Raw genomic sequence first — 22,603 nt, forward strand, 5'->3', positions numbered from 1 at the left:
TCAGTATATTGACAAAGAACATTTTTATTTGTTTCCACATATTATCTCTTTGTGGACTGAATACCTTTATGTATTTTATTTTATATATAGGATAGGAGAAGCGCCAACCCAACCCATTCTTGTTTGTTTTAATTTCTTCTTATTGATAGTTTTGTGAGTTCGATCACTGGGTGTGTGTATGATGCATCCCTGATCCGTGTATAGAGTAACCTATTTTATTTGTGCTTTCAACACTCCTGTGCGATCTTGTACTTCTTTTTGTTGTTGTTCCATCATCCATCCCAGCAGTCGTGATACCCAGAGTGGTACTCTCATATTAGTGTATTACCTTTATTCATATCCTACTGTGCCAACCTGCACCTGTTATGTTATGACTACTTGAGATTAAGTCCTGCAGGCAACCCAGTGCTGGCGAATATATCTAGTTCTATGAAAATGGCTAAAGTTGCTATTGGTGATGCTCTTGTCAAGATCTGGTTTATGTTACAATAAAATGAAGAGCTTGTCTTATAGAACATCTGGGCACACTCACCCCACAAGATTCAATTCTTCACATCAATTTAACTTTGTCACCGTAAAAAGACAGACAAATCTAACTGATTTGCCCCATTTTAAGGGGCTTGGGAGTGTTTCCAGTGGGAAAAATTGCAGGTTCAGGTTACAGTGGATTAATAACACGTGACACTCGGGCTGTCTTACAAGTGTATTGTTCATGTTTGTGACAGATATAACATAAAAGAGTAATATAATACAAAGAGTAAATATAAAAAAATACTTAGCTGCTGATAAAATGTTCTAGTAGAAATAGGTTTATCTCACATTATCCTAGGGCCCCGTCTTTCATCACAGTCTCTAACGGCACGTTATCTTGAAAGCTAGAATGAGCAAACCATAAACAACACAGGTGCTTGGCATCCTGCAGTGATCCAAGCTGAGGCGATTGTGTCACAGTCACTAGCTATTATTGACCAGGAAAAAAGAATTTAATACCTTATATGCAAAAATTTGCACATAAGGTATTAACATGATTTTGGACTTTCTATTGGTTCACTACTGATAAGAAACTTGAGCATGTGCAGTAGGCCCAAAGACAACTCCCTAACACAATATGTGGAGACGTTTCTAGAACGGCCTTGATTATATAAGCATTGCAAAATCACTTGTTACATAAGCCTTAAAGTAATACACACATGAAAGTATAAACAATAAAATGGGGTTTCAGCCGTCATTTTGTTAGACCTGCCACAGGGAGGAATCCGTTTATACAAATGTACATTCTCCTAAAGATACTTTTTTTTAAACCAAACACTTTGCAGAAATTGTCAAAGCTTTTATCTTTAAAAAAAAAATTGTTGGCCCCTCGGGTTCCACCTCGTGGCTTGACCTAGAGGCGGCACATTTAGCTCTCCTTGATTCCACCTCATTATGGGGTCTATCCCCTATACACCGTCCCCCTCCATCCAAATTACTTCCTACCACTAAATTTGATATCAAGATTTGGGATTCTCACTCCTTCAAATTGAAACTCACATCTGCCCTTTCTCCCCTGACTCCCATTTGGTTTAATCCTATATTTCCCCCTGGCCTCTCCAAGGTGAGACACCGCCATCAGATTTCTCGAAACAAGAACTCCAACCTCGCCCCCCAGCTCGAATGCTTAACCATTTCGAGTTCTTCCAAATCACCCACATTTTATGTTCCCTACCACCCAAATATTTACTACGTCCCCTTACCCCATTCGAAAAACTTCACCCCATGGATAGGGGTATGATATCACAACTTTATAATATCTTTCTTGAATCCACTATCCATCCGCAACTCTCACATGAAGCTGACTGGGAGAGGGATTTGGGCCCCCCCCAGATGAGGAGGCCTGGGAGGACAGGAGACTAGGGGTAGCTAAAAGCTCCATATCGACTAAACTAAAAGAAACATCCTATAAAATCTATTATCACTGGTATTATACCCCTACCCGTCTCCACGCAATGTTCCCCTCCTCATCACCTGAATGTTGGCGGGCTTGTGGCCACAGGGGATCAATGCTACACATCTGGTGGACTTGTCCAGTTATCACTCCCTTCTGGGACGCGATCCATGGCTTTGTCAACACTCTGTTTGAGGCTCCCGTGGTGAAGGACCCCTGGATCTTCCTCCTTTGTTATCCTCCTCCAGACCTTGATAAATTTTCTAGAAAACTGGTTGCACATATCCTCACAGCCGCTAAATCCCTTATAGCCCTTAATTGGAAACGTACCTCTTCTCCATCTCTCTCTGCCCTTAAAAATCAAATCTGGCACGTAGCAGCCATGGAAGAAATTACGTACTATTTACATGATAGAGGTTACGCTTTCAACCAAGTGTGGGCTCCTTGGCAGTTCGCAGCACGCTCGTTCCCCTCTGGCCCTTAATGACTCCGTTGTGACCCATGTGCGGCGGGCAGGATTCGGTCCCCGTCCCACCATCCCCTGGCCCTCTAACATTCATAATCTCACCTCCTTTCCGATTACACTCATACATCAACCTTTGTGGTCTTCCCTTTCCCTTCCCTCCTAATTCTCCTTCACCCCTCCCCCTTCCATTCTACTTTTTCCATTATTGTTTCTTACATTTATACAAAAGCATAAAAGGAAAATATGGTCAATGTATCTCTCATGTTGTCGAAAGACGTTTTCTTTAGACTCCATTCCAATGTTAATGTCCTTCTATGTATACTTTGTAAACTTTTGACTTCGTATTGTATATACCTTTTGCTGTCTGACCATTCAAAATAAATAATTAAAAAAAAAAATTAAGTCAAAATTCCTATAAACAATATGTTTGATATGATTTTTATGTTTTTTCTAAATTATGTGTATCCTTGGAGGCTCAGTTACGCTCTTGCCTTCTGAGCCACCAATCTTAGCCACCTTCTAAACTGCATAAACTGATAAAGGGTAATCTTCTATCCCATCTTCAAACCTTTACCCTGGTACATACACAAGGCTGTTGGGCAGATGTGGCTAGATATAAGAATTAGACGTATGACACAGGGAAGACTTAAAACCCGCTGCCTTTTCTTCTTCCTTAAAAGGATGAACTAGCCGAGTTATTTACAAATGACCAAGCTTGGAGACTGCAAAAACGAATCTCTCTTTAGTTAATTGTGACCTGCAAAAAACAATGTACCGTATTTCCCCATGTATAAGACGCACCTTTTCCCCCAAAATTTTGTGTCTAAAACCTGGGTGCGTCTTATACAGGGGTAGCGGTGATGCAGGGGAGGGCAGCGTTACAGGGGCAGCAGGGGGGATCGAGGGGGAGGGGGACAGGCAGAGAGTGGCAGCGGGGATCCAGCAGGCGGGGACAGGCAGAGAGTGCCAGCTGGGATCCAGCAGGCGGGGACAGGCAGAGAGTGCCAGCTGGGATCCAGCAGGCGGGGACAGGCAGAGAGTGCCAGCTGGGATCCAGCAGGCGGGGACAGGCAGAGAGTGGCAGCGGGGATCCAGCAGGCGGGGACAGGCAGAGAGTGCCAGCTGGGATCCAGCAGGCGGGGACAGGCAGAGAGTGGCAGCGGGGATCCAGCAGGCGGGGACAGGCAGAGAGTGCCAGCTGGGATCCAGCAGGCGGGGACAGGCAGAGAGTGGCAGCGGGGATCCAGCAGGCGGGGACAGGCAGAGAGTGGCAGCGGGGATCCAGCAGGCGGGGACAGGCAGAGAGTGCCAGCTGGGATCCAGCAGGCGGGGACAGGCAGAGAGTGGCAGCGGGGATCCAGCAGGCGGGGAAATGCAGAGAGTGGCAGCGGGGATCCAGCAGGGGACAGGCAGAGAGTGGCAGCAGGGATCCAGCAGGGGACAGGCAGAGAGTGGCAGCAGGGATCCAGCAGGAGGGGGACAGGCAGAGAGTGGCAGTGGGATCCAGCAGGCGGGGAACAGGCAGAGAGTGGCAGCGGGGATCCAGGAGGAGGGGGACAGAGGCACAGTGGCAGCGATTGCAGGGAGAGTGTGCTGCCCTGCTGCTCTGATCACAATCAGAGCAGCCGGCCATTACACTCTCCCTGCCTTTTTTGACAGCTACCGTAATATTTTTTTTTTTTCAAATTTTGGGACCAAAATTAAGGTATGTCTTATACATGGGAGCGCCTTATACATGGAGAAATACGGTATATGTGCAAGTTATAAGCACACTCATCGGTGTTGTGTCTGCTACCTATCGGTCTGTTCTTGGTCAAATTGTTTTGTCATTATGTCATCCCCCACCACTGATGTCATGCACATCCCAGTGTAGCTAAGATACTCCCCCAAATTGTCAGAGAATTATCATACCTCAAAAACATTGACAGTCAAATTTTGAAGATATATGGATTACGTGGGAAAAAAAACAAACTACGGCATCTCTACCGAAAGGTGAGCTCTTCAAGCGGACTTACAAGCAGTATAAAAGCAACTAGGTACAGTTCTAGTTCAAGAATATTTTACACATACATCCTTGAATGTTTACAAAAAATACAAATGAAATGAAATATAACGTTAGACTCCCTTTAGGGCTTGAAGATAAATTCCACCTAAGATTAAACATCTAATTGTGGGTAGAATTAGGAGGAATAAAATGTACTTAAGCTCCATCGATACAGCAGGCTCCACAACATGTCTAGTGGTCCTTAGAGGGGGAGATCCTCTATTCTGCTCTCTGACAACTTGGAAATAAACCCTATTTACCGTATATACTCGAGTATAAGTCGACCCGAATATAAGCCGAGGCACCTAATTTTACCACAAAGAACTGGGAAAACTTATTGACTCGAGTATAAGCCTAGAGTGGGAAATGCAGCAGCTACTGGTAAATTTCAAAAATAAAAATAGATACCAATAAAATTACATTAATTGAGGCATCAGTAGGTTAAATGTTTTTGAATATTTATTTCAAAGAAAAACAGTAAACTAGTTCTGTAAGTGGAAAAGAGAGTCAACAAAACCAATATGGTATCAACAATAACTTTAAAAGTACAAAAACCTTAGGTCAATCAGCAACCAAGCTAAAACACAAGAGTTAAAATCCTTCAAAGCTGGATTCCTCCTCATCATCTGTATGTCCAAACAGAGCTTCAACTTTATCTGGTGTGAGGCTATCAGCATAGACATTGTCGTCATCACCGAGTTCGCAGTCATCACCATCGATGCTGTCGTTCTCATCCAAAGCGCTGTCTTCACTGCCATCCATAGCATTACTAATGCCACATTTCTTGAAGGCACGTTGCACCAGGTCCTCTGGAATCTCTTCCCATGCATCACGAACCCACTTTGCTACCAATTCTATGTCGGCCTTCATCAGATTTCCAACTTTTGGCAATTAGGCTTGACCAGATGACATCCATTCATGCCACATTTTTCGCACACGGTCTTTGAAAGGTTTGTTTAAACACACATCTAGGGGCTGCAATACCGATGTAAGCCCACCTGGAATAACGGCCAAAGTAACTTGAGAAGACTTTGCCAATTTTTTTATGTCCTCAGATGTGTGGGCTCTGAACATATCCCAAACTAGCAATGATGGTTTTTTCTTTAAGGCTGTTCCTGGACGTCCGTTCCAAATTTCTTCCAGCCATTTTTTTGTTCCGTCTTCATCCATCCAGCCTTTAATATGTGCACGCACTGTAATTCGTGGTGGGAATTTGACCTTTTTAGGCAAGGTCTTTCTTTTAAAAATAATGACAGGCCGCAGCTTAGTTCCATTAGCCAAACATGACAGAACGACTGTGAAATGGTTTTTTTCATTTCCTGTGGTTCTGAGTAAAATAGTTTTTTCTCCAAAACTTGTTACAGTTCTGTTGCTAGGAAGATCAAAGGTCATAGGTATTTCATCCATATTCCCAATATCTCCCAGGTCAAAGTTATGGATCCTTCTTTGTTTTATGATGAATGAATGGAATGATATCACTTTCTCGTCAAGGTCTTTTGGCAACTTCTGTGAAATCTTTGTTCTTTGCCGCAAACATAAGGCAAACCTATTCATAAAGCGGGTACACCATCCTGCTGACGCAACAAAATTTTCAATGCCTGGTGCTTTTAATTTGTCATCTTTAGCCATTTTAAGGGCACGTAAGCGAATTCCCATACGTGTCACGCAGTAACCATTTTGACGACACTCTATAACCCATTTATGCAATTCAGTCTCTAGAGCTTCATATGAAGTCGTTAAACCACGTCGAGCTTTTTTTGCCTTTGGAATCTTTTCCAAGTCAGCTTTCATTTTCCGCCACTCCCTCACTTGTTTTTCGTCAACACAAAATTCCCTACTTGCAATACTGTTATTGCTCTCTTCTGCTCTTGACACAACCTTAAGCTTGAATCCAGCTTCGTATGACCTGCGTTTTTGTTTTGGTCCAGGATTAGAAGTATTGGGATCCATTTCTAACAGGATAAAAAAAAAAAGAATTTGAAAACTTTTGAACAGTACGCATGCACTAGGCCGTGCTGCGTTGAAAGCCTGCTACAGTACTTCTTCTATTTGCCCCCGCATCATTGCCGGGAAAGCCATTCACCTGCTGGTATTACCAGCAGATGAGCAGCTTTGTGGACGGCTTTGCATAGCGCTGTGCTATGGAAAGCCGTCCGCCCCCCACTGACAGCGCCGGGCAGGGGGAAAGCCGCTCAGTATGTATGCACTGAGCGGCTTTCCCCCCAGCGATGACAACGATCATCGCTGTCCATACACGCTGGGAAAAATCGCTCAGTGTGTATGGACCTTTACTCTGCAAACACTATATGTAATGGAGCTGCTGCGGCTGAGGGTAATTTACATCTAGAATTTTATGCACTTTATTATGTTCATCTTCTTCTTTTTTTTTTTTACTTTACTTTTATACATTCAGCTGAGACCCCAGGTTTACACTTCAGTGGAAGCACATTCATTAGAAGCAGCGGCACCCAGCAGTTATGCTGCTCTAGATAACAGTGACCCCCACTGTCAGGATGTGCGCATTGGAACTAGTGAGGGCATCTCGGCTTCTCATCAGCACCCCTCGCCGCTAACTGCTCTGGTGCACGGTCCACGGGGGTTTGCGGGCGCCGCTCACCTAGCTCACCCGGGAGCAGACAGAGCAAATGGCTCCACAGGGGAGGGCGGGGGTTTGCGGGCGCCGCTCACCTGGAAGCATACAGAGCAGAGCAGGTCACCAGCGCAGTGGAATCAAGCAGGTACTTTTCATTGTGGTCCTGGAGCATCAATCGAGTATAAGCCGGGGGGGGGCTTTTTCAGCATAAAAATTGTGCTGAAGAACTCGACTTATACTCGAGTATATACGGTAGTTGGAAATATCCTTTAAAAAATTTATTTAGTAAAGAAGTCAAAATAGAGAGCGATGTCATAGAAGGTAGCAAAATGACACTACAAGATATTACAACATAGCTCTTTTGAAAATATCGGTATATATAGAACAAATCCAAGTTTACATATTTTATCTCCATAGAATCATCCTCTTCATTCAGGAAAGAGAATTCGAGAGGACACGGTCTTCTTAAAGATACACAAAATAACACACATACTAGTAGGTTAATTGGCTGCTTTCTAATTGACCCTAGTCTCTCTGTTTGTCAAAGTGTGTATGTTAGAAAATTCAGACTGAAAGCTTCAATGGGGCAGGGACTGATGTGAGCGAGTTCTCTGTACTGCGCTGTGGAATTAGTGGCGCTATATAAATAAATGGTGATGATGATGATGATGATGCTTGAACTCGACATGGAGCTCCAGAAAAACCAACAAATTGGACAGTCATTATTCCTCAGTTGTTGTGTCCTGATGGTGGCACCATTTACTAAGGTTTTTGGTGAAGAGGGCAACGTTTGTGACAGGAACTTGTCTGTCAGGCCTCAAAATATTACTAGTCAACAGGATATTATACTTAGTTAACTCCTTGAGCACTTTTATGCCATTTGGATGACACAATCCAAAAATCAAGTCCAAACTGAAAAGTGATATTCCTTCCCATCCACTCGGTGAGTGGATATTATTTTTCAAAATGGATAATAAGCAATAAAAATATCAAAATAATACAATTAGGTAGTACATACAATGCCAGCTCAACCCCTTTTATCAGAAACAAGAAATGAAGAGCCTGTGTCAGGCGAGATACTATGCTGAATTAGATTTGTAAAATTATTTCCACTTGCAAACACACAAAGTTTCACCTGTGTGAAATAATCTATTCACCTGTGTTTGCATAATAAATGGTTTAACAAGATCTGTTTTCAGTCATTTCCCAAATTCATAAAGGGGAAGTGGCTTTTTAGTTATATGAATTCTCTGATGTTTAACAAGATCTGATTTTCGTGCAAAACATTTTTCACACTCACAACACAGAAACGGCTTCTCACCTGTGTGAATTCTCTGATGTTTAACAAGATATGATTTCTCTAGAAAACATCTCCCACAGTCTGGGCATGAAAATGGCTTAGTGCCAGTGTGAGTTCTCTGATGTGCAATAAGCATGAAATTTTGAGCAAAACATCTTCCACACTCGGCACATAAAAATGGCTTCTCACCTGTGTGAATTTTCTGATGTTTAACAAGAGTTGTTTTCAATCTAAAACATTTGCCACACTCAGAACATGGAAATGGCCTCTCACCTGTGTGGATTCTCTGATGTTCAACAAGACCTGATTTCTGTGAAAAACATTTCCCACAATCAGAGCATGGAAATGGCTTTTCATCTGTGTGAAGTCTCTGATGTGTGACAAGATGTGATTTGTGTGAAAAACATTTCCCACACTCAGAGCATGGAAATGGCTTCTCCCCTGTGTGGATTCTTTGATGTTCAACAAGAGTTGTTTTCACTCTAAAACATTTGCCACACTCAGAACATGGAAATGGCCTCTCACCTGTGTGAACTTTATGATGTTCAACAAGACCTGATTTCTGTGAAAAACATTTCCCACACTCAGAGCATGAAAATGGCTTCTCACCTGTGTGAATTCTCTTATGTATAACAAGACCTGATTTGCCACTAAAACATTTCCCACACTCAGAGCATGGAAATGGCTTCTTACCCATGTGAATTTTCTGATGTATAACATTATCTGAGCTATCAGGAGAACATTCTATTTCATGATCAAAGGGATGAGAGGATACATCAGCACTAAGTACTGGGTGTATAATTGGTGTAATGTGGTTTTCTCCTGGAGAATCCCTTGTGATGTCCTTATAATCTATTTCTCCATATAAAGATAATTTGAGATGTTCCTCCGAGTTATTCCTGCGGCTGTGTCCATCTGCTGAGAATAAAACAAATAAATGGAATATATATGAATGTAATACGAGTAAGATTAATTTTCCAATAAAAACTATGGTGAAAGAGCCTCAAATTAGTAAATTCCAGATGTTCCAATGTATAACGTATAAGTCATTCACTGAGACTTTAAACTGCACTATATTTGTAGAATTGTACATCGGTTTATTTTAATCATTTTGATTCTTTTACAACATAAAAAGAGAGTGCATGGCTGAAACTTTTTTTAAAATACTAAACCATTGTCTGTGAAAATAAAGCTGGAGTCTGCTGCCTCCAGGCTTGTAGAACGATGGACAAGATCCATGAGGTGTATTGAAAGGAAAGCTATAAATGTAACAGCGCATAGTTCTTACCATGTTTGTGTAACACTTACATTACCACTTGCATTGCACTATAGAAAGTTATAGCAGAATTATGTAGTTTTCAGGGACCGTGCAAAACTTGCAGGTTCAGAGCACCAGGTGCTGGTTTGATAAATGTCCCAGTAAATATATTAAGGTGATGAAAGGGCACATGAGAATGCAGCCTGCGCTCTATCCACAGTCTTATTACTTGTAAAGGTACAACAAGTATAAACAAGTCTTGTATGTAGGTCCCAAGACAGAGTGTTACAGCTGGTTTGTGACTCACAATGTTCATTGCATGTATATCTATATTTTGTATAAGACAAAGCTTTACCATCCATATTGTGTCCTGAACGGATAGGTACAGGTGTGAGATATATCTAGCCATATATTACATATATATATATATATATATATATATATATATATATATATATATATATATATATATATACACACACACACACACATACATACAGACATACATACATACACACACACCTCTATCATTCATTATATTAATATCTTTTATATTCACATGTACACATAATGGTGATTATCTCCTTTAACATGGTCATTGTAGAAGAGTTCCAGAGAATTATTTATGAAAATTGGGAACTTGCATTTTCAATATAAAATATGATTGCGCCCAGTATATGATCGGAGCACAATTTATTTTGAGACAGTCTGTGCCCTTGAAGAAAACAACCATTAGAATAACCTTGGTTGCCAAATACATTTGTATATTAAGCAATCTTAAAATTATATGGTCTGATTTTGACCCAGAAAGCTGTGTATATAATTCCCAGTCAGTACCAGGCAATACAAGTGTCTAGGATTTGGCCTCTCTGTTTCTTTAGTTATCGGCACAGGTCCCATTGATTAATGGTTTCTAGAAGGTGGGACATCGGACTACACTGACAGTAGGCAACAGGTCATAGCCCTGAAAAGGAGTCTCCCCAAGAAGCCACTGATCACAGGCAAAACACAGGACAGACTCCAGATAGACGTAGACGATAATATCAACCAAGTGAAGTAAAAGAAAAAAAAAATGTGGATATCGTCTGTTGCCAGGGGAGGGGGAGTAGGCAGCCAAATCCTGGCATTTCTGAGAAATTTTACATAACTTTGACCTCTTATATCTCAGAAACTATGAGGCCTAGAGAAGATAAATTTCACATGGATTCGGAGATATGTTGTAGTATCAGGTGTACCAAGTTTCATGAAAATCTGAGTTGGTGGGTGTCATGGCCTGGGTGAAGGGGCATGGTATGACCCATCATAAAACATGGAGACAAAGAGCAAAGAGCGTGCTCAAAGCACCGCCAACCAGAGCCCCGGATAGACACCGAGCCACCCAGTTCCCACACAGTCAAAATAAACAATACACATCTGCAATACAGAAAAATTAAAAATATGGACGTACACGACACATTACCTAACCCTACATACAAAATCCCTTCACCCCCCTAGAAACCCCACCTTGTATATCTAACCTCAACTAATACACCTGAATTCCAAACAAACAAACGAGCATCCCCCAAAATAACCCTACCCCTAACTCACCTAAAGAAGCCCCCCAAAAAGGAAAAGGGAAGGGTAGACTCCAGATACCCAACCTCAGGAAAAGGGGAAAACAGGAAAAGAAGAGAAATAAGGGAAAAAGGAGAATAAGAAGGGGGATAGCAGGACAGCAAGCCCTAAAGCAATGGGTTCCCAGGCCAATGTTGCCAAACAGTGAGGTAAAGATAGAGTAAAGAATACCCTCATGGAAGAAAATGAGGGAAGGGACCCAACCCATACTGCTACAATAACATGCACCTACTCCAGTACAACAGTAATTGTCATATATGGTAAATAAATTGGCAGTTAAACCACAGGAGTACACACACAATATCCAGGTCGGTCAGCAGCATCACACAGTAAGAACAAATAAGGAGAGGCAAACAACAATATCAGCCAGGACGAGGTCTCCTAGGAGGTTTCAAAAAAGAAAACGGAACCTTCAGCGACCATACGAAGCCTAGCAGGAAAGAGCACAGCACAAGGGAGCCAACGCTCTCAGAGTCGTCTCGAGACCACAGATCAGGATCGGGGGTGGGGGAGGGGGTCACAGACCAGAGTGACAGCGATTCCAAAATGCACCCACCATAGGCAGCGCCAGGGTACACAACTTAGGTGCCAACAAATGAGGATCCCAGCCACCAGGTTAGAGATGTCTGTGGTAAAAATTACACTGTAGCAGGATATATATTGGATAATAGTTCTGGAGCGCTCGCACCAACGTGTGCTACTCCATGCTCACCAGGCCACGTCCCCCAAAAGTGCCGTTTTATTGGCAGAAAATGAGCAAAAGTAGGTCAGGATATCGTATGACTTATCAGTAGACATTGCCTTTTGTAAGGGACAATTTGAAGTTCTGTTATTTCTCCGGTTCCACAAAAGTATGCTGCCGAGAAGCCTCCCCTTGGGGTTTTAGAAGAATTATCCAATATAGTATTGAGTAGGATGGATTTTCTGAGCTGTATGAAGTTGTTTCACTTACTACATTTGCGCTTCAGTATCAGAATAGGTGTATTAACTGAAACAGCCTGTGATCTCACTGCTTCACGTTAAACCACGCACCCATAACACGCATAGTTTTACATGTAGTAACATGTAGTTATAGTGCTAGTACACAGCAAGCTTCAAAAACAATCAAGAGAATGTTCTCTGAGTAACGCATATACAAATATTATTACTATTAGCGCACAGGGAGGATCATGGGTAATCTCACATGAATTAGTGCACAGGGATCATGGGTAATGCCACATGGGGTCTCATCCCACTGATCAATTATGGTATCACTATGGTGAAGTCCCTCGTACTGATGTATGAGAATGAGCAGATAGTGTAGCACACAATGATACGATGTGAGGAGAGCAGACACTTATTCCTCATTAGTTTGTACTGACAGAGGAGGATGTAGAATAAGAGATTGATGTAGTACTCACCTGTGCTAATCTCTGTAGGGATTTCCTCCTCCTTACACTGATGATCACCCCTCACATACATCTCTTCTTTTTTCTCTATAACTTCTACCTTAATAGTCAGATTTTCACCCTAAGGAAACCAACAAAACAATTAAACACATTAATAATGTGCGATTTTATTAATTGATATTAAACAGAATAATATCAGTGTATTTGACAGACAGCTGCTCTACTGATCATATAGTAAAATGTCACTTTGGTATTTGGCAAGACCCAAAATTTCACATACCTGATACTCCTGTGGGATACTGTGAATTTCCTCTGTACAATCCTGTGAATAGAGAGGACGGGGACATCTCTCTGGGGTATTTCTGTCACTGGATCCATCTGTAGGAAACACACAGCGACTGAATACGTTGTTTTTATTGTGATGATCAGATGAGGTTCATACATTACGCCAAGCAGCCTATAGCTCGATAGGAAAAGCAGGAAGGACTCCCTATGCTGCATATAAGGAGGCCTCTTCTATATATCACCCAAACTGAAATGTATTGTAATACAGCAATAAACAGGCTAGGTCACTGTTAATACCAGTATTTACATACCGTGATAGATGTAATATATAGATATAGAACAGACGTCTGGAAAATTCCATTTGAGTCCATACTTTACCCACTAGGATTTAGCACATGGCACAGATTTGTATCCACACAAAATATCACATTACAGAGATCCGTTTGGAGTCTTATTTGCACAATTTTCTGGTCTTTATGTGAAGAGCTAAAGAGACACCTCAACAACCAAGAAAAAGATCAAGGGGACTATTTAATATTTTCTAGATTTTTGCCATGTAAAGTATCATTTGTCATCGCAACTACATCAGGTGACTCTACGGGGCAATTTACTAATAAAGTATTTACTAGGGTCTTTGCTGCGACCTAGGGCCGGTCATGCGCAGATTTCATTTACATAAAACAGCACTGAGGAGAGCAGCTGCTGGAGAGGATCCAAAGAGCGCTCTCCTGAGATGCTCTCACCATAGCGTTCAACGGCTAATGCCGTCTTTAGATGGTGTAAGCCAATAGGCTCAACCTAAGCTTTCCGGAGCTTAATAAAACTGCCCAGACCGCAGTCCCCGTTGAATACTATGGGGACTGCTGGATTGTGCTGTTTTGCCTAATGCAGGAGATGCGTTAGACCTTAATAAAATGAACATTTTACTTACAAATGCATAAACCATGCGGGAAATGCAGTTTCCACGTGGGTTAGGGCTTCACAAACAGGCCCCCAAGTGAGACAGCGGCCAGCATGGTCTGGTACCATGGGTGGATGGTACTTGATCTGAAATGATGCCATTTACTCATACACACAATAAAAGGGTATGGTCGGAGGTCAATGATCCCTTTGAAAAGGTTGTAAACTTTCCTGCTTGTCTTGGTGCCCTTCAAGAAAGCCCAGTCTATGAATATCCCGCATGAGTAAAAATCAATATAGCAGGAAGGCCCCGAATTCAGTAATCTCAATTAGACCAAGTGCCTTGGAGATATTAACCCTTGTTTCTCTAAAGGGAAAAATCCTAACTGATCCAAGTAGTTATTGGGTTTATAATTTGTTATGACCGTTGCAAATAATTTTAGATCCACATTGCAGAGTGAGATAGGGCAGTACCTACTATAGCACAATAGATACTTGTCCTCTTTAGGTCTAACTAATGACAGGAGGCATCTGAGCCGCGTTGTTCTATTAGGACAGAGGGCTACTCACTCATTACATCTTGGTTGGCTCATTGATCACATAGTTTATGGTGCAAGTGCAGACGTTTGTATGTTGTTCAGTTTCTCTTGACAGGAAACAAGCAAACGTAAGTCTAGATATCCTCATCCTACATATTATCAGAAGACAATGCCAAGGCCCTTGGTGAGAGCAATTGAAGAAGAGCATATAGATTTCTCCGGATCATGGACACTGTCACACAGGATCTCATCTCATTGATCAGTGATTGAATCACTATGGTGACGTCACTTGTACTGATGTATGAGAATCACCAGAGAGGAGGAGACTGATCAGATCTCTGGGCTGGTAGCACAATGATATGATGTGAGGAGGAGAGCAGGAGTCGAATAGGGGCTGATGGCTCCTGATGTATGAGAATCACCAGAGAGTGTGGGGATGGGACTGGTCAGATCTCTGGGCTGGTAGCACAATGATATGATGTGAGGAGGAGAGCAGGAGTCCAATAGGGTCTGATGGCTCCTGATGTATGAGGATCACCAGAGAGTGTGGGGAGGAGACTGGTCAGATCTCTGGGCTGGTAGCACAATGATATGATGTGAGGAGGAGAGCAGGAGTCTAATAGAGGCTGATGGCTCCTGATGTATGAGAATCACCAGAGAGTGTGGGGAGGAGACTGGTCAGATCTCTGGGCTGGTAGCACAATGATATGATGTGAGGAGGAGAGCAGGAGTCTAATAGGGACTGGAGGCTCCTGACTCTCCCACTGAGCAGATACTTTTTCCTCATTAGTTTGTACTGACAGAGGACGGTGTAGAATAAGGGATTGTTGTAGTGACTGAACAAGGAGAATATGTGACTATTCTCTATAATAAGTGTTTATTACTCACCTGTGCTGATATCTGTAGGGATTTCCTCCACCTTACACTGATGATCACCCCTCACATACGTCTCGTCTTCTTTCTCTATAACTTCTACCTTAATAGTCAGGTTTTCACCCTAAGAAAACCAACAAAACAATTAAACAACACATTAATAATGTCCGATTTTATTAATTGATATTAAACAGAATAATATCCGTGTATTTGACAGACAGCTGCTCTACTGATCATATAGTAAAATGTCACTTTGGTATTTGGCAAGAGCCAAAATTTCACATACCTGACACTCCTGTGGGATACTGTGAATTTCCTCTTTACAATCCTGTGTATAGAGAGGACGGGGACATCTCTCTGGGGTATTTCTGTCACTGGATCCATCTGTAGGAAACACACAGTGACTGAATACGTTGTTTTTATTGTGATGATCAGATGAGGTTCATACATTACACCAAGCAGCCTATAGCTCGATAGGAAAAGCAGGAATGACTCCCTATGCTGCATATAAGGAGGCCTCTCCTATATATCACCCAACCTTAAATGTATTGTAATACAGCAATAAACAGGCTAGGTCACTGTTAATACCAGTATTTACATACCGTGATAGATGTAATATATAGATATAGAACGGACGTCTGGAAAATTCCATTTGAGTCCACACTTTACCCACTAGGATTTAGCACATGGCACAGATTTGTATCCACACAAAATATCACATTACAGAGATCCGTTTGGAGTCTTATTTGCACAATTTTCTGGTCTTTATGTGAAGAGCTAAAGAGACACCTCAACAACCAAGAAAAAGATCAAGGGGACTATTTAATATTTTCTGGATTTTTGCCATGTAAAGTATCATCTGTCATCACAACTACGGCAGACGACCCTTTGGGGCAATTTACTAATAAAGTCTTTACTAGGGTCTTTGCTGCGACCTAGGGCCGGTCATGCGCAGATTTCATTTACATAAAACAGCACTGAGGAGAGCAGCTGCTGGAGAGGATCCAAAGAGCGCTCTCCTGAGATGCTCCGACCATAGCGTTCAACGGCTAATGCCATCTTTAGATGGTGTAAGCCAATAGGCTCAACCTAAGCTTTCCGGAGCTTGATAAAACTGCCCAGATCGCAGTCCCCGTTAAGTACTATGGGGACTGCTGGATTGTGCTGTTTTGCCTAATGCAGGAGGTGCGATAGACTTTAATAAAATGAACATTTTACTTACAAATGCCTAAACCATGCGGGAAATGCAGTTTCCACGTGGGTTAGGGCTTCACAAACAGGCCCCCAAGTGTGACAGCGGCCAGCGCGGTCTGGTACCATGGGTGGATGGCACTTGATCTGAAATGATGCCATTTACTCATACACACAATAAAAGGGTATGGTCAGAGGTCAATGATCCCTTTGAAAAGGTTGTAAACTTTCCTGCTTGTCTTGGTGCCCTTCAAGAAAGCCCAGTCTATGAATATCCCGCATGAGTAAAAATCAATATAGCAGGAAGGCCCCGAATTCAGTAATCTCAATTAGACCAAGTGCCTTGGAGATATTAACCCTTGTTTCTCCAAAGGGAAAAATCCTAACTGATCCAAGTAGTTATTGGGTTTATAATTTGTTATGACCGTTGCAAATAATTTTAGATCCACATTGCAGAGTGAGATAGGGCAGTACCTACTATAGCACAATAGATACTTGTCCTCTTTAGGTCTAACTAATGACAGGAGGCATCTGAGCCGCGTTGTTCTATTAGGACAGAGGGCTACTCACTCATTACATCTTGGTTGGCTCATTGATCACATAGTTTATGGTGCAAGTGCAGACGTTTTTATGTCGTTCAGTTTCTCTTGGTAGGAAACAAGCAAACGTAAGTCTAGATATCCTCATCCTACATATTATCAGAAGACAATGCCAAGGCCCTTGGTGAGAGCAATTGAAGAAGGGCATATAGATTTCTCCGGATCATGGACACTGTCACACAGGATCTCATCTCATTGATCAGTAATTTAATCACTATGGTGACGTCACTTGTACTGATGTATGAGAATCACCAGAGAGGAGTAGACTGATCAGATCTCTGGGCTGGTAGCACAATGATATGATGTGAGGAGGAGAGCAGGAGTCTAATAGAGATTGATGGCTCCTGATGTATGAGAATCACCAGAGAGTGTGAGGAGGAGACTGGTCAGATCTCTGGACTGGTAGCACAATGATATGATGTGAGGAGGAGAGCAGGAGTCTAATAGGGGCTGATGGCTCCTGATGTATGAGAATCACCAGAGAGTGTGGGGAGGAGACTGGTCAGATCTCTGGGCTGGTAGCACAATGATATGATGTGAGGAGGAGAGCAGGAGTCTAATAGAGGCTGATGGCTCCTGATGTATGAGGATCACCAGAGAGTGTGGGGATCAGGGCCGGATTAACCAAAGGGCTTTATGGGCTACAGCCCAGGGACCTTGGGCAGCTGGGGGCCCTAGAGATTTTAAAATGTTGTTTTTTTTTTTTTTTTAAAAAAAACGTCGGCTTTTTCTTCATCAGGTTGGGGGCCAGGGGCGGATTAGCCATCCATACACTGCCTCATGTGTTTTCAGTACATTTTTTTTATTATTTGTTTTCCGGCGGCACGGGGGATGGTGGTGGGTGATAGGCGAATCTCTCATATTTGGTTTGACCTGAAGGGGCGGATCCGGCAGTGACGCTGTCCTGGCAGCGAATAAGGAGGCTGCCTGTCACAGAGAGGGGACTGCAGAGGCTCTCGCGTGACTTCCTTAGCTTCAGCCCAGACAGATGCCTCCTGCATCATGAAGCTGAGCAGCGCCAGCACAGGTAAGTAGTTAGCAAACGAATCAAAAAAGTGCGTGATAGTGACAGTGAGGGTGTGTGTTGATGTTCCCTGGCTTTTTAAAATGTTATGTTATGATATTTAATGGTCACTTTCTATATAGTGAAATAGGAAATCCATGCATAAAATAACACAAGAATAGAAGCTTGGTCGGATTAGATAGATTGCAGGTTATACTGATTTTATTGTTACCCATTAACTATTTTGGTTAAACAGCTCAGACATTTTTGGAACACTGATGGTAAAGAGTAAATAGACTGGTGTGACAGCCATTTGGAGAAGTGACAACCACCACAAGGAGAGAAAAGTCAGAGGAAAAGCACAAGGATACATACACATATATATATATATATATATATATATATATATATATATATATATACATATATATACATACATACACAGTATATATATATATATTGCACTTGACCTGTTATCCAGAAATACAAGTGAGCTTTGTGAATATATTCTCTTTCGCAGGCCTTAGAGCCATGAAACACACTGGGATTGTACTTGGTTAGGGTTAGGCAGATTCATTTGAGGTTGAGGTTCATTCATTTGCAGTTTAGTGGTTCCATAGGGGAGCTTTGAGTAGGTAAGAGCATAGGGTTAGGCTAAAAGGAGGTAGGAATAGGTTAGAGTTAGGTTGTGATGAGGTAGGAGAAGGTTAGGTTTAAGATGTGGTGGAAAAATTAGGGTTAGATTGTGAGAAGGTAGACATGCCCAATACGATATTACTGAGGGGGGCCCCAATATCGGACTGGGCATAAAGTGCTTGACAAATGGGGGCCTCACAGTATCCCAAGCCCAGGGGCCTACAATGTCTTAATCCGGCCCTGGTGGGGAGGAGACTGGTCAGATCTCCGGGCTGGTAGCACAATGATATGATGTGAGGAGGAGAGCAGGAGTCTAATAGAGGCTGATGGCTCCTGATGTATGAGAATCACCAGAGAGTGTGGGGAGGAGACTGGTCAGATCTCTGGGCTGGTAGCACAATGATATGATGTGAGGAGGAGAGCAGGAGTCTAATAGGGACTGGAGGCTCCTGACTCTCCCACTGAGCAGATACTTTTTCCTCATTAGTTTGTACTGATACAGGACGGTGTAGAATAAGAGATTGTTGTAGTGACTGAACAAGGAGAATATGTGACTATTCTCTATAATAAGTGTTTATTACTCACCTGTGCTGATATCTGTAGGGATTTCCTCCTCCTTACACTGATGATCACCCCTCACATACATCTCTTCTTCTTTCTCTATAACTTCTACCTTAATAGTCAGGTTTTCACCCTAAGAAAACCAACAAAACAATTAAACAACACATTAATAATGTCCGATTTTATTAATTGATATTAAACAGAATAATATCCGTGTATTTGACACACAGCTGCTCTACTGATCATATAGTAAAATGTCACTTTGGTATTTGGCAAGAGCCAAAATTTCACATACCTGATACTCCTGTGGGATACTGTGAATTTCCTCTTTACAATCCTGTGAATAGAGAGGACGGGGACATCTCTCTGGGGTATTTCTGTCACTGGATCCATCTGTAGGAGACACACAGCGACTGAATACGTTGTTTTTATTGTGATGATCAGATGAGGTTCATACATTACGCCAAGCAGCCTATAGCTCCATAGGAAAAGCAGGAATGACTCCCTATGCTGGATATAAGGAGGCCTCTCCTATATATCACCCAACCTTAAATGTATTGTAATACAGCAATAAACAGGCTAGGTCACTGTTAATACCAGTATTTACATACCGTGATAGATGTAATATATAGATATAGAACAGACGTCTGGAAAATTCCATTTGAGTCCATACTTTACCCACTAGGATTTAGCACATGGCACAGATTTGTATCCACACAAAATATCACATTACAGAGATCCGTTTGGAGTCTTATTTGCACAATATTCTGGTCTTTATGTGAAGAGCTAAAGAGACACCTCAACAACCAAGAAAAAGATCAAGGGGACTATATAATATTTTCTGGATTTTTGCCATGTAAAGTATCATCTGTCATCGCAACTACATCAGGTGACTCTACGGGGCAATTTACTAATAAAGTCTTTACTAGGGTCTTTGCTGCGACCTAGGGCCGGTCATGCGCAGATTTCATTTACATAAAACAGCACTGAGGAGAGCAGCTGCTGGAGAGGATCCAAAGAGCGCTCTCCTGAGATGCTCTCACCATAGCGTTCAACGGCTAATGCCGTCTTTAGATGGTGTAAGCCAATAGGCTCAACCTTAGCTTTCCGGAGCTTGATAAAACTGACCAGACCGCAGTCCCCGCTGAGTACTATGGGGACTGCTGGATTGTGCGGTGTTTTGCCTAATGCAGGAGATGCGTTAGACTTTAATAAAATGAACATTTTACTTACAAATGCCTAAACCATACGGGAAAAGCATTTTCCACGTGGGTTAGGGCTTCACAAACAGGCCCCCAAGTGAGATAGCGGCCAGCGCGGTCTGGTACCATGGGTGGATGGCACATGATCTGAAATTATGCCATTTACTCATACACACAATAAAAGGGTATGGTCAGAGGTCAATGGTCCCTTTGAAAAGGTTGTAAACTTTCCCACTTGTCTTAGTGCCCTTCAAGAAAGCCCAGTCTATGAATATTCCGCATGAGTAGAAATCAATATAGCAAGAAGGCCCCGAATTCAGTAATCTCAATTAGACCAAGTGCCTTGGAGATATTAACCCTTGTTTCTCTAAAGGGAAAAATCCCAACTGATCCAAGTAGTTATTGGGTTTATAATTTGTTATGACTGTTGCTAAATAATTTTAGATCCACATTGCAGAGTGACATAGGGCAGTACCTACTATAGCACATACTTGTCCTCGTTAGGTCTAACTAATGACAGGAGGCATCTGAGCCGCGTTGCTCTATTAGGTCAGAGGGCTACTCACTTATTACATCTTGGTTGGCTCATTCATCTCATAGTTTATGGTGAAAGTGCAGACGTTTATATGTCGTTCAGTTTCTCATCTCATTGATCAGTGATTGAATCACTATGGTGACGTCTCTTATACTGATGTATGAGAATCACCAGAGAGGAGGAGACTGATCAGATCTCTGGGCTGGTAGCACAATGATATGATGTGAGGAGGAGAGCAGGAGTCTAATAGGGGCTGATGGCTCCTGATGTATGAGAATCACCAGAGTGTGGAGAGGAGACTGGTCAGATCTCTGGGCTGGTAGCACAATGATATGATGTAAGGAGGAGAGCAGGAGTCTAATAGGGACTGATGGCTCCTGATGTATGAGAATCACCAGAGAGTGTGGGGAGGAGACTGGTCAGATCTATTGGCTGGTAGCACAATGATATGATGTGAGGAGGAGAGCAGGAGTCTAATAGGGACTGATGGCTCCTGATGTATGAGAATCACCAGAGAGTGTGGGGAGGAGACTGGTCAGATCTCTGGGCTGGTAGCACAATGATAAGATGTAAGTAGAACAGGAGTCTAATAGGGGCTGATGGTTCCTGATGTATGAGAATCACCAGAGAGTGTGGGGAGGAGACTGGTCAGATCTCTTGGCTGGTAGCACAATGATATGGTGTGAGGAGGAGAGCAGGAGTCTAATAGGGGCTGATGGCTCCTGATGTATGAGAATCACCAGAGAGTGTGGGGAGGAGACTGGTCAGATCTCTTGGCTGGTAGCACAATGATATGGTGTGAGGAGGAGAGCAGGAGTCTAATAGGGGCTGATGGCTCCTGATGTATAAGAATCACCAGACTGTGGGGAGGAGACTGGTCAGATCTCTGGGCTGGTAGTACAATGATATGATGTGAGGAGGAGAGCAGGAGTCTAATAGGGGCTGATGGCTCCTGATGTATGAGAATCACCAGACTGTGGGGAGGAGACTGGTCAGATCTCTGGGCTGGTAGTACAATGATATGATGTGAGGAGGAGAGCAGGAGTCTAATAGGGGCTGATGGCTCCTGATGTATGAGAATCACCAGAGAGTGTGGGGAGGAGACTGGTCAGATCTCTTGGCTGGTAGCACAATGATATGGTGTGAGGAGGAGAGCAGGAGTCTAATAGGGGCTGATGGCTCCTGATGTATAAGAATCACCAGACTGTGGGGAGGAGACTGGTCAGATCTCTGGGCTGGTAGTACAATGATATGATGTGAGGAGGAGAGCAGGAGTCTAATAGGGGCTGATGGCTCCTGATGTATGAGAATCACCAGACTGTGGGGAGGAGACTGGTCAGATCTCTGGGCTGGTAGTACAATGATATGATGTGAGGAGGAGAGCAGGAGTCTAATAGGGGCTGATGGCTTCATACTTTGTACTGACAGAGGAAGGTGTAGAATAAGAGATGTAGTGACTGAACAAGGAGAAAATTTGACTATTCTCTGTAATAAGTGTATATTACTCACCTGTGCTGATATCTGTAGGGATTTCCTCCTCCTTACACTGCTGATCACCCCTCACATACATCTCTTCTTCTCTCTCTGTATCTTCTACCTTAATATTAGTCAGATCTTCACCCTAAATAACCCACAAAAACATAAAACAACACACTAAGGAAGCCATAAAACTGGTGGAAAGACACATTGGAG

At 42.6% G+C, this 22,603-nt stretch overlaps 1 protein-coding gene across 1 annotated transcript in view; it reads right to left on the minus strand.

The window, feature by feature from the left end:
* The window catches only part of LOC142160021 (uncharacterized), a 139,266-nt gene that overhangs the window by 101,024 nt on the left and 15,639 nt on the right, over positions 1-22,603 (minus strand). The window contains exon 5 of the mRNA XM_075214941.1: positions 22,421-22,532. Coding sequence (XP_075071042.1) covers positions 22,421-22,532 — 112 coding nt within the window. The remainder of the gene's footprint in view (positions 1-22,420; positions 22,533-22,603) is intronic.

This window comes from Mixophyes fleayi, chromosome 6 (genome assembly GCF_038048845.1).
Source record: "Mixophyes fleayi isolate aMixFle1 chromosome 6, aMixFle1.hap1, whole genome shotgun sequence".
Taxonomy (NCBI): Eukaryota; Metazoa; Chordata; class Amphibia; order Anura; family Limnodynastidae; genus Mixophyes; species Mixophyes fleayi.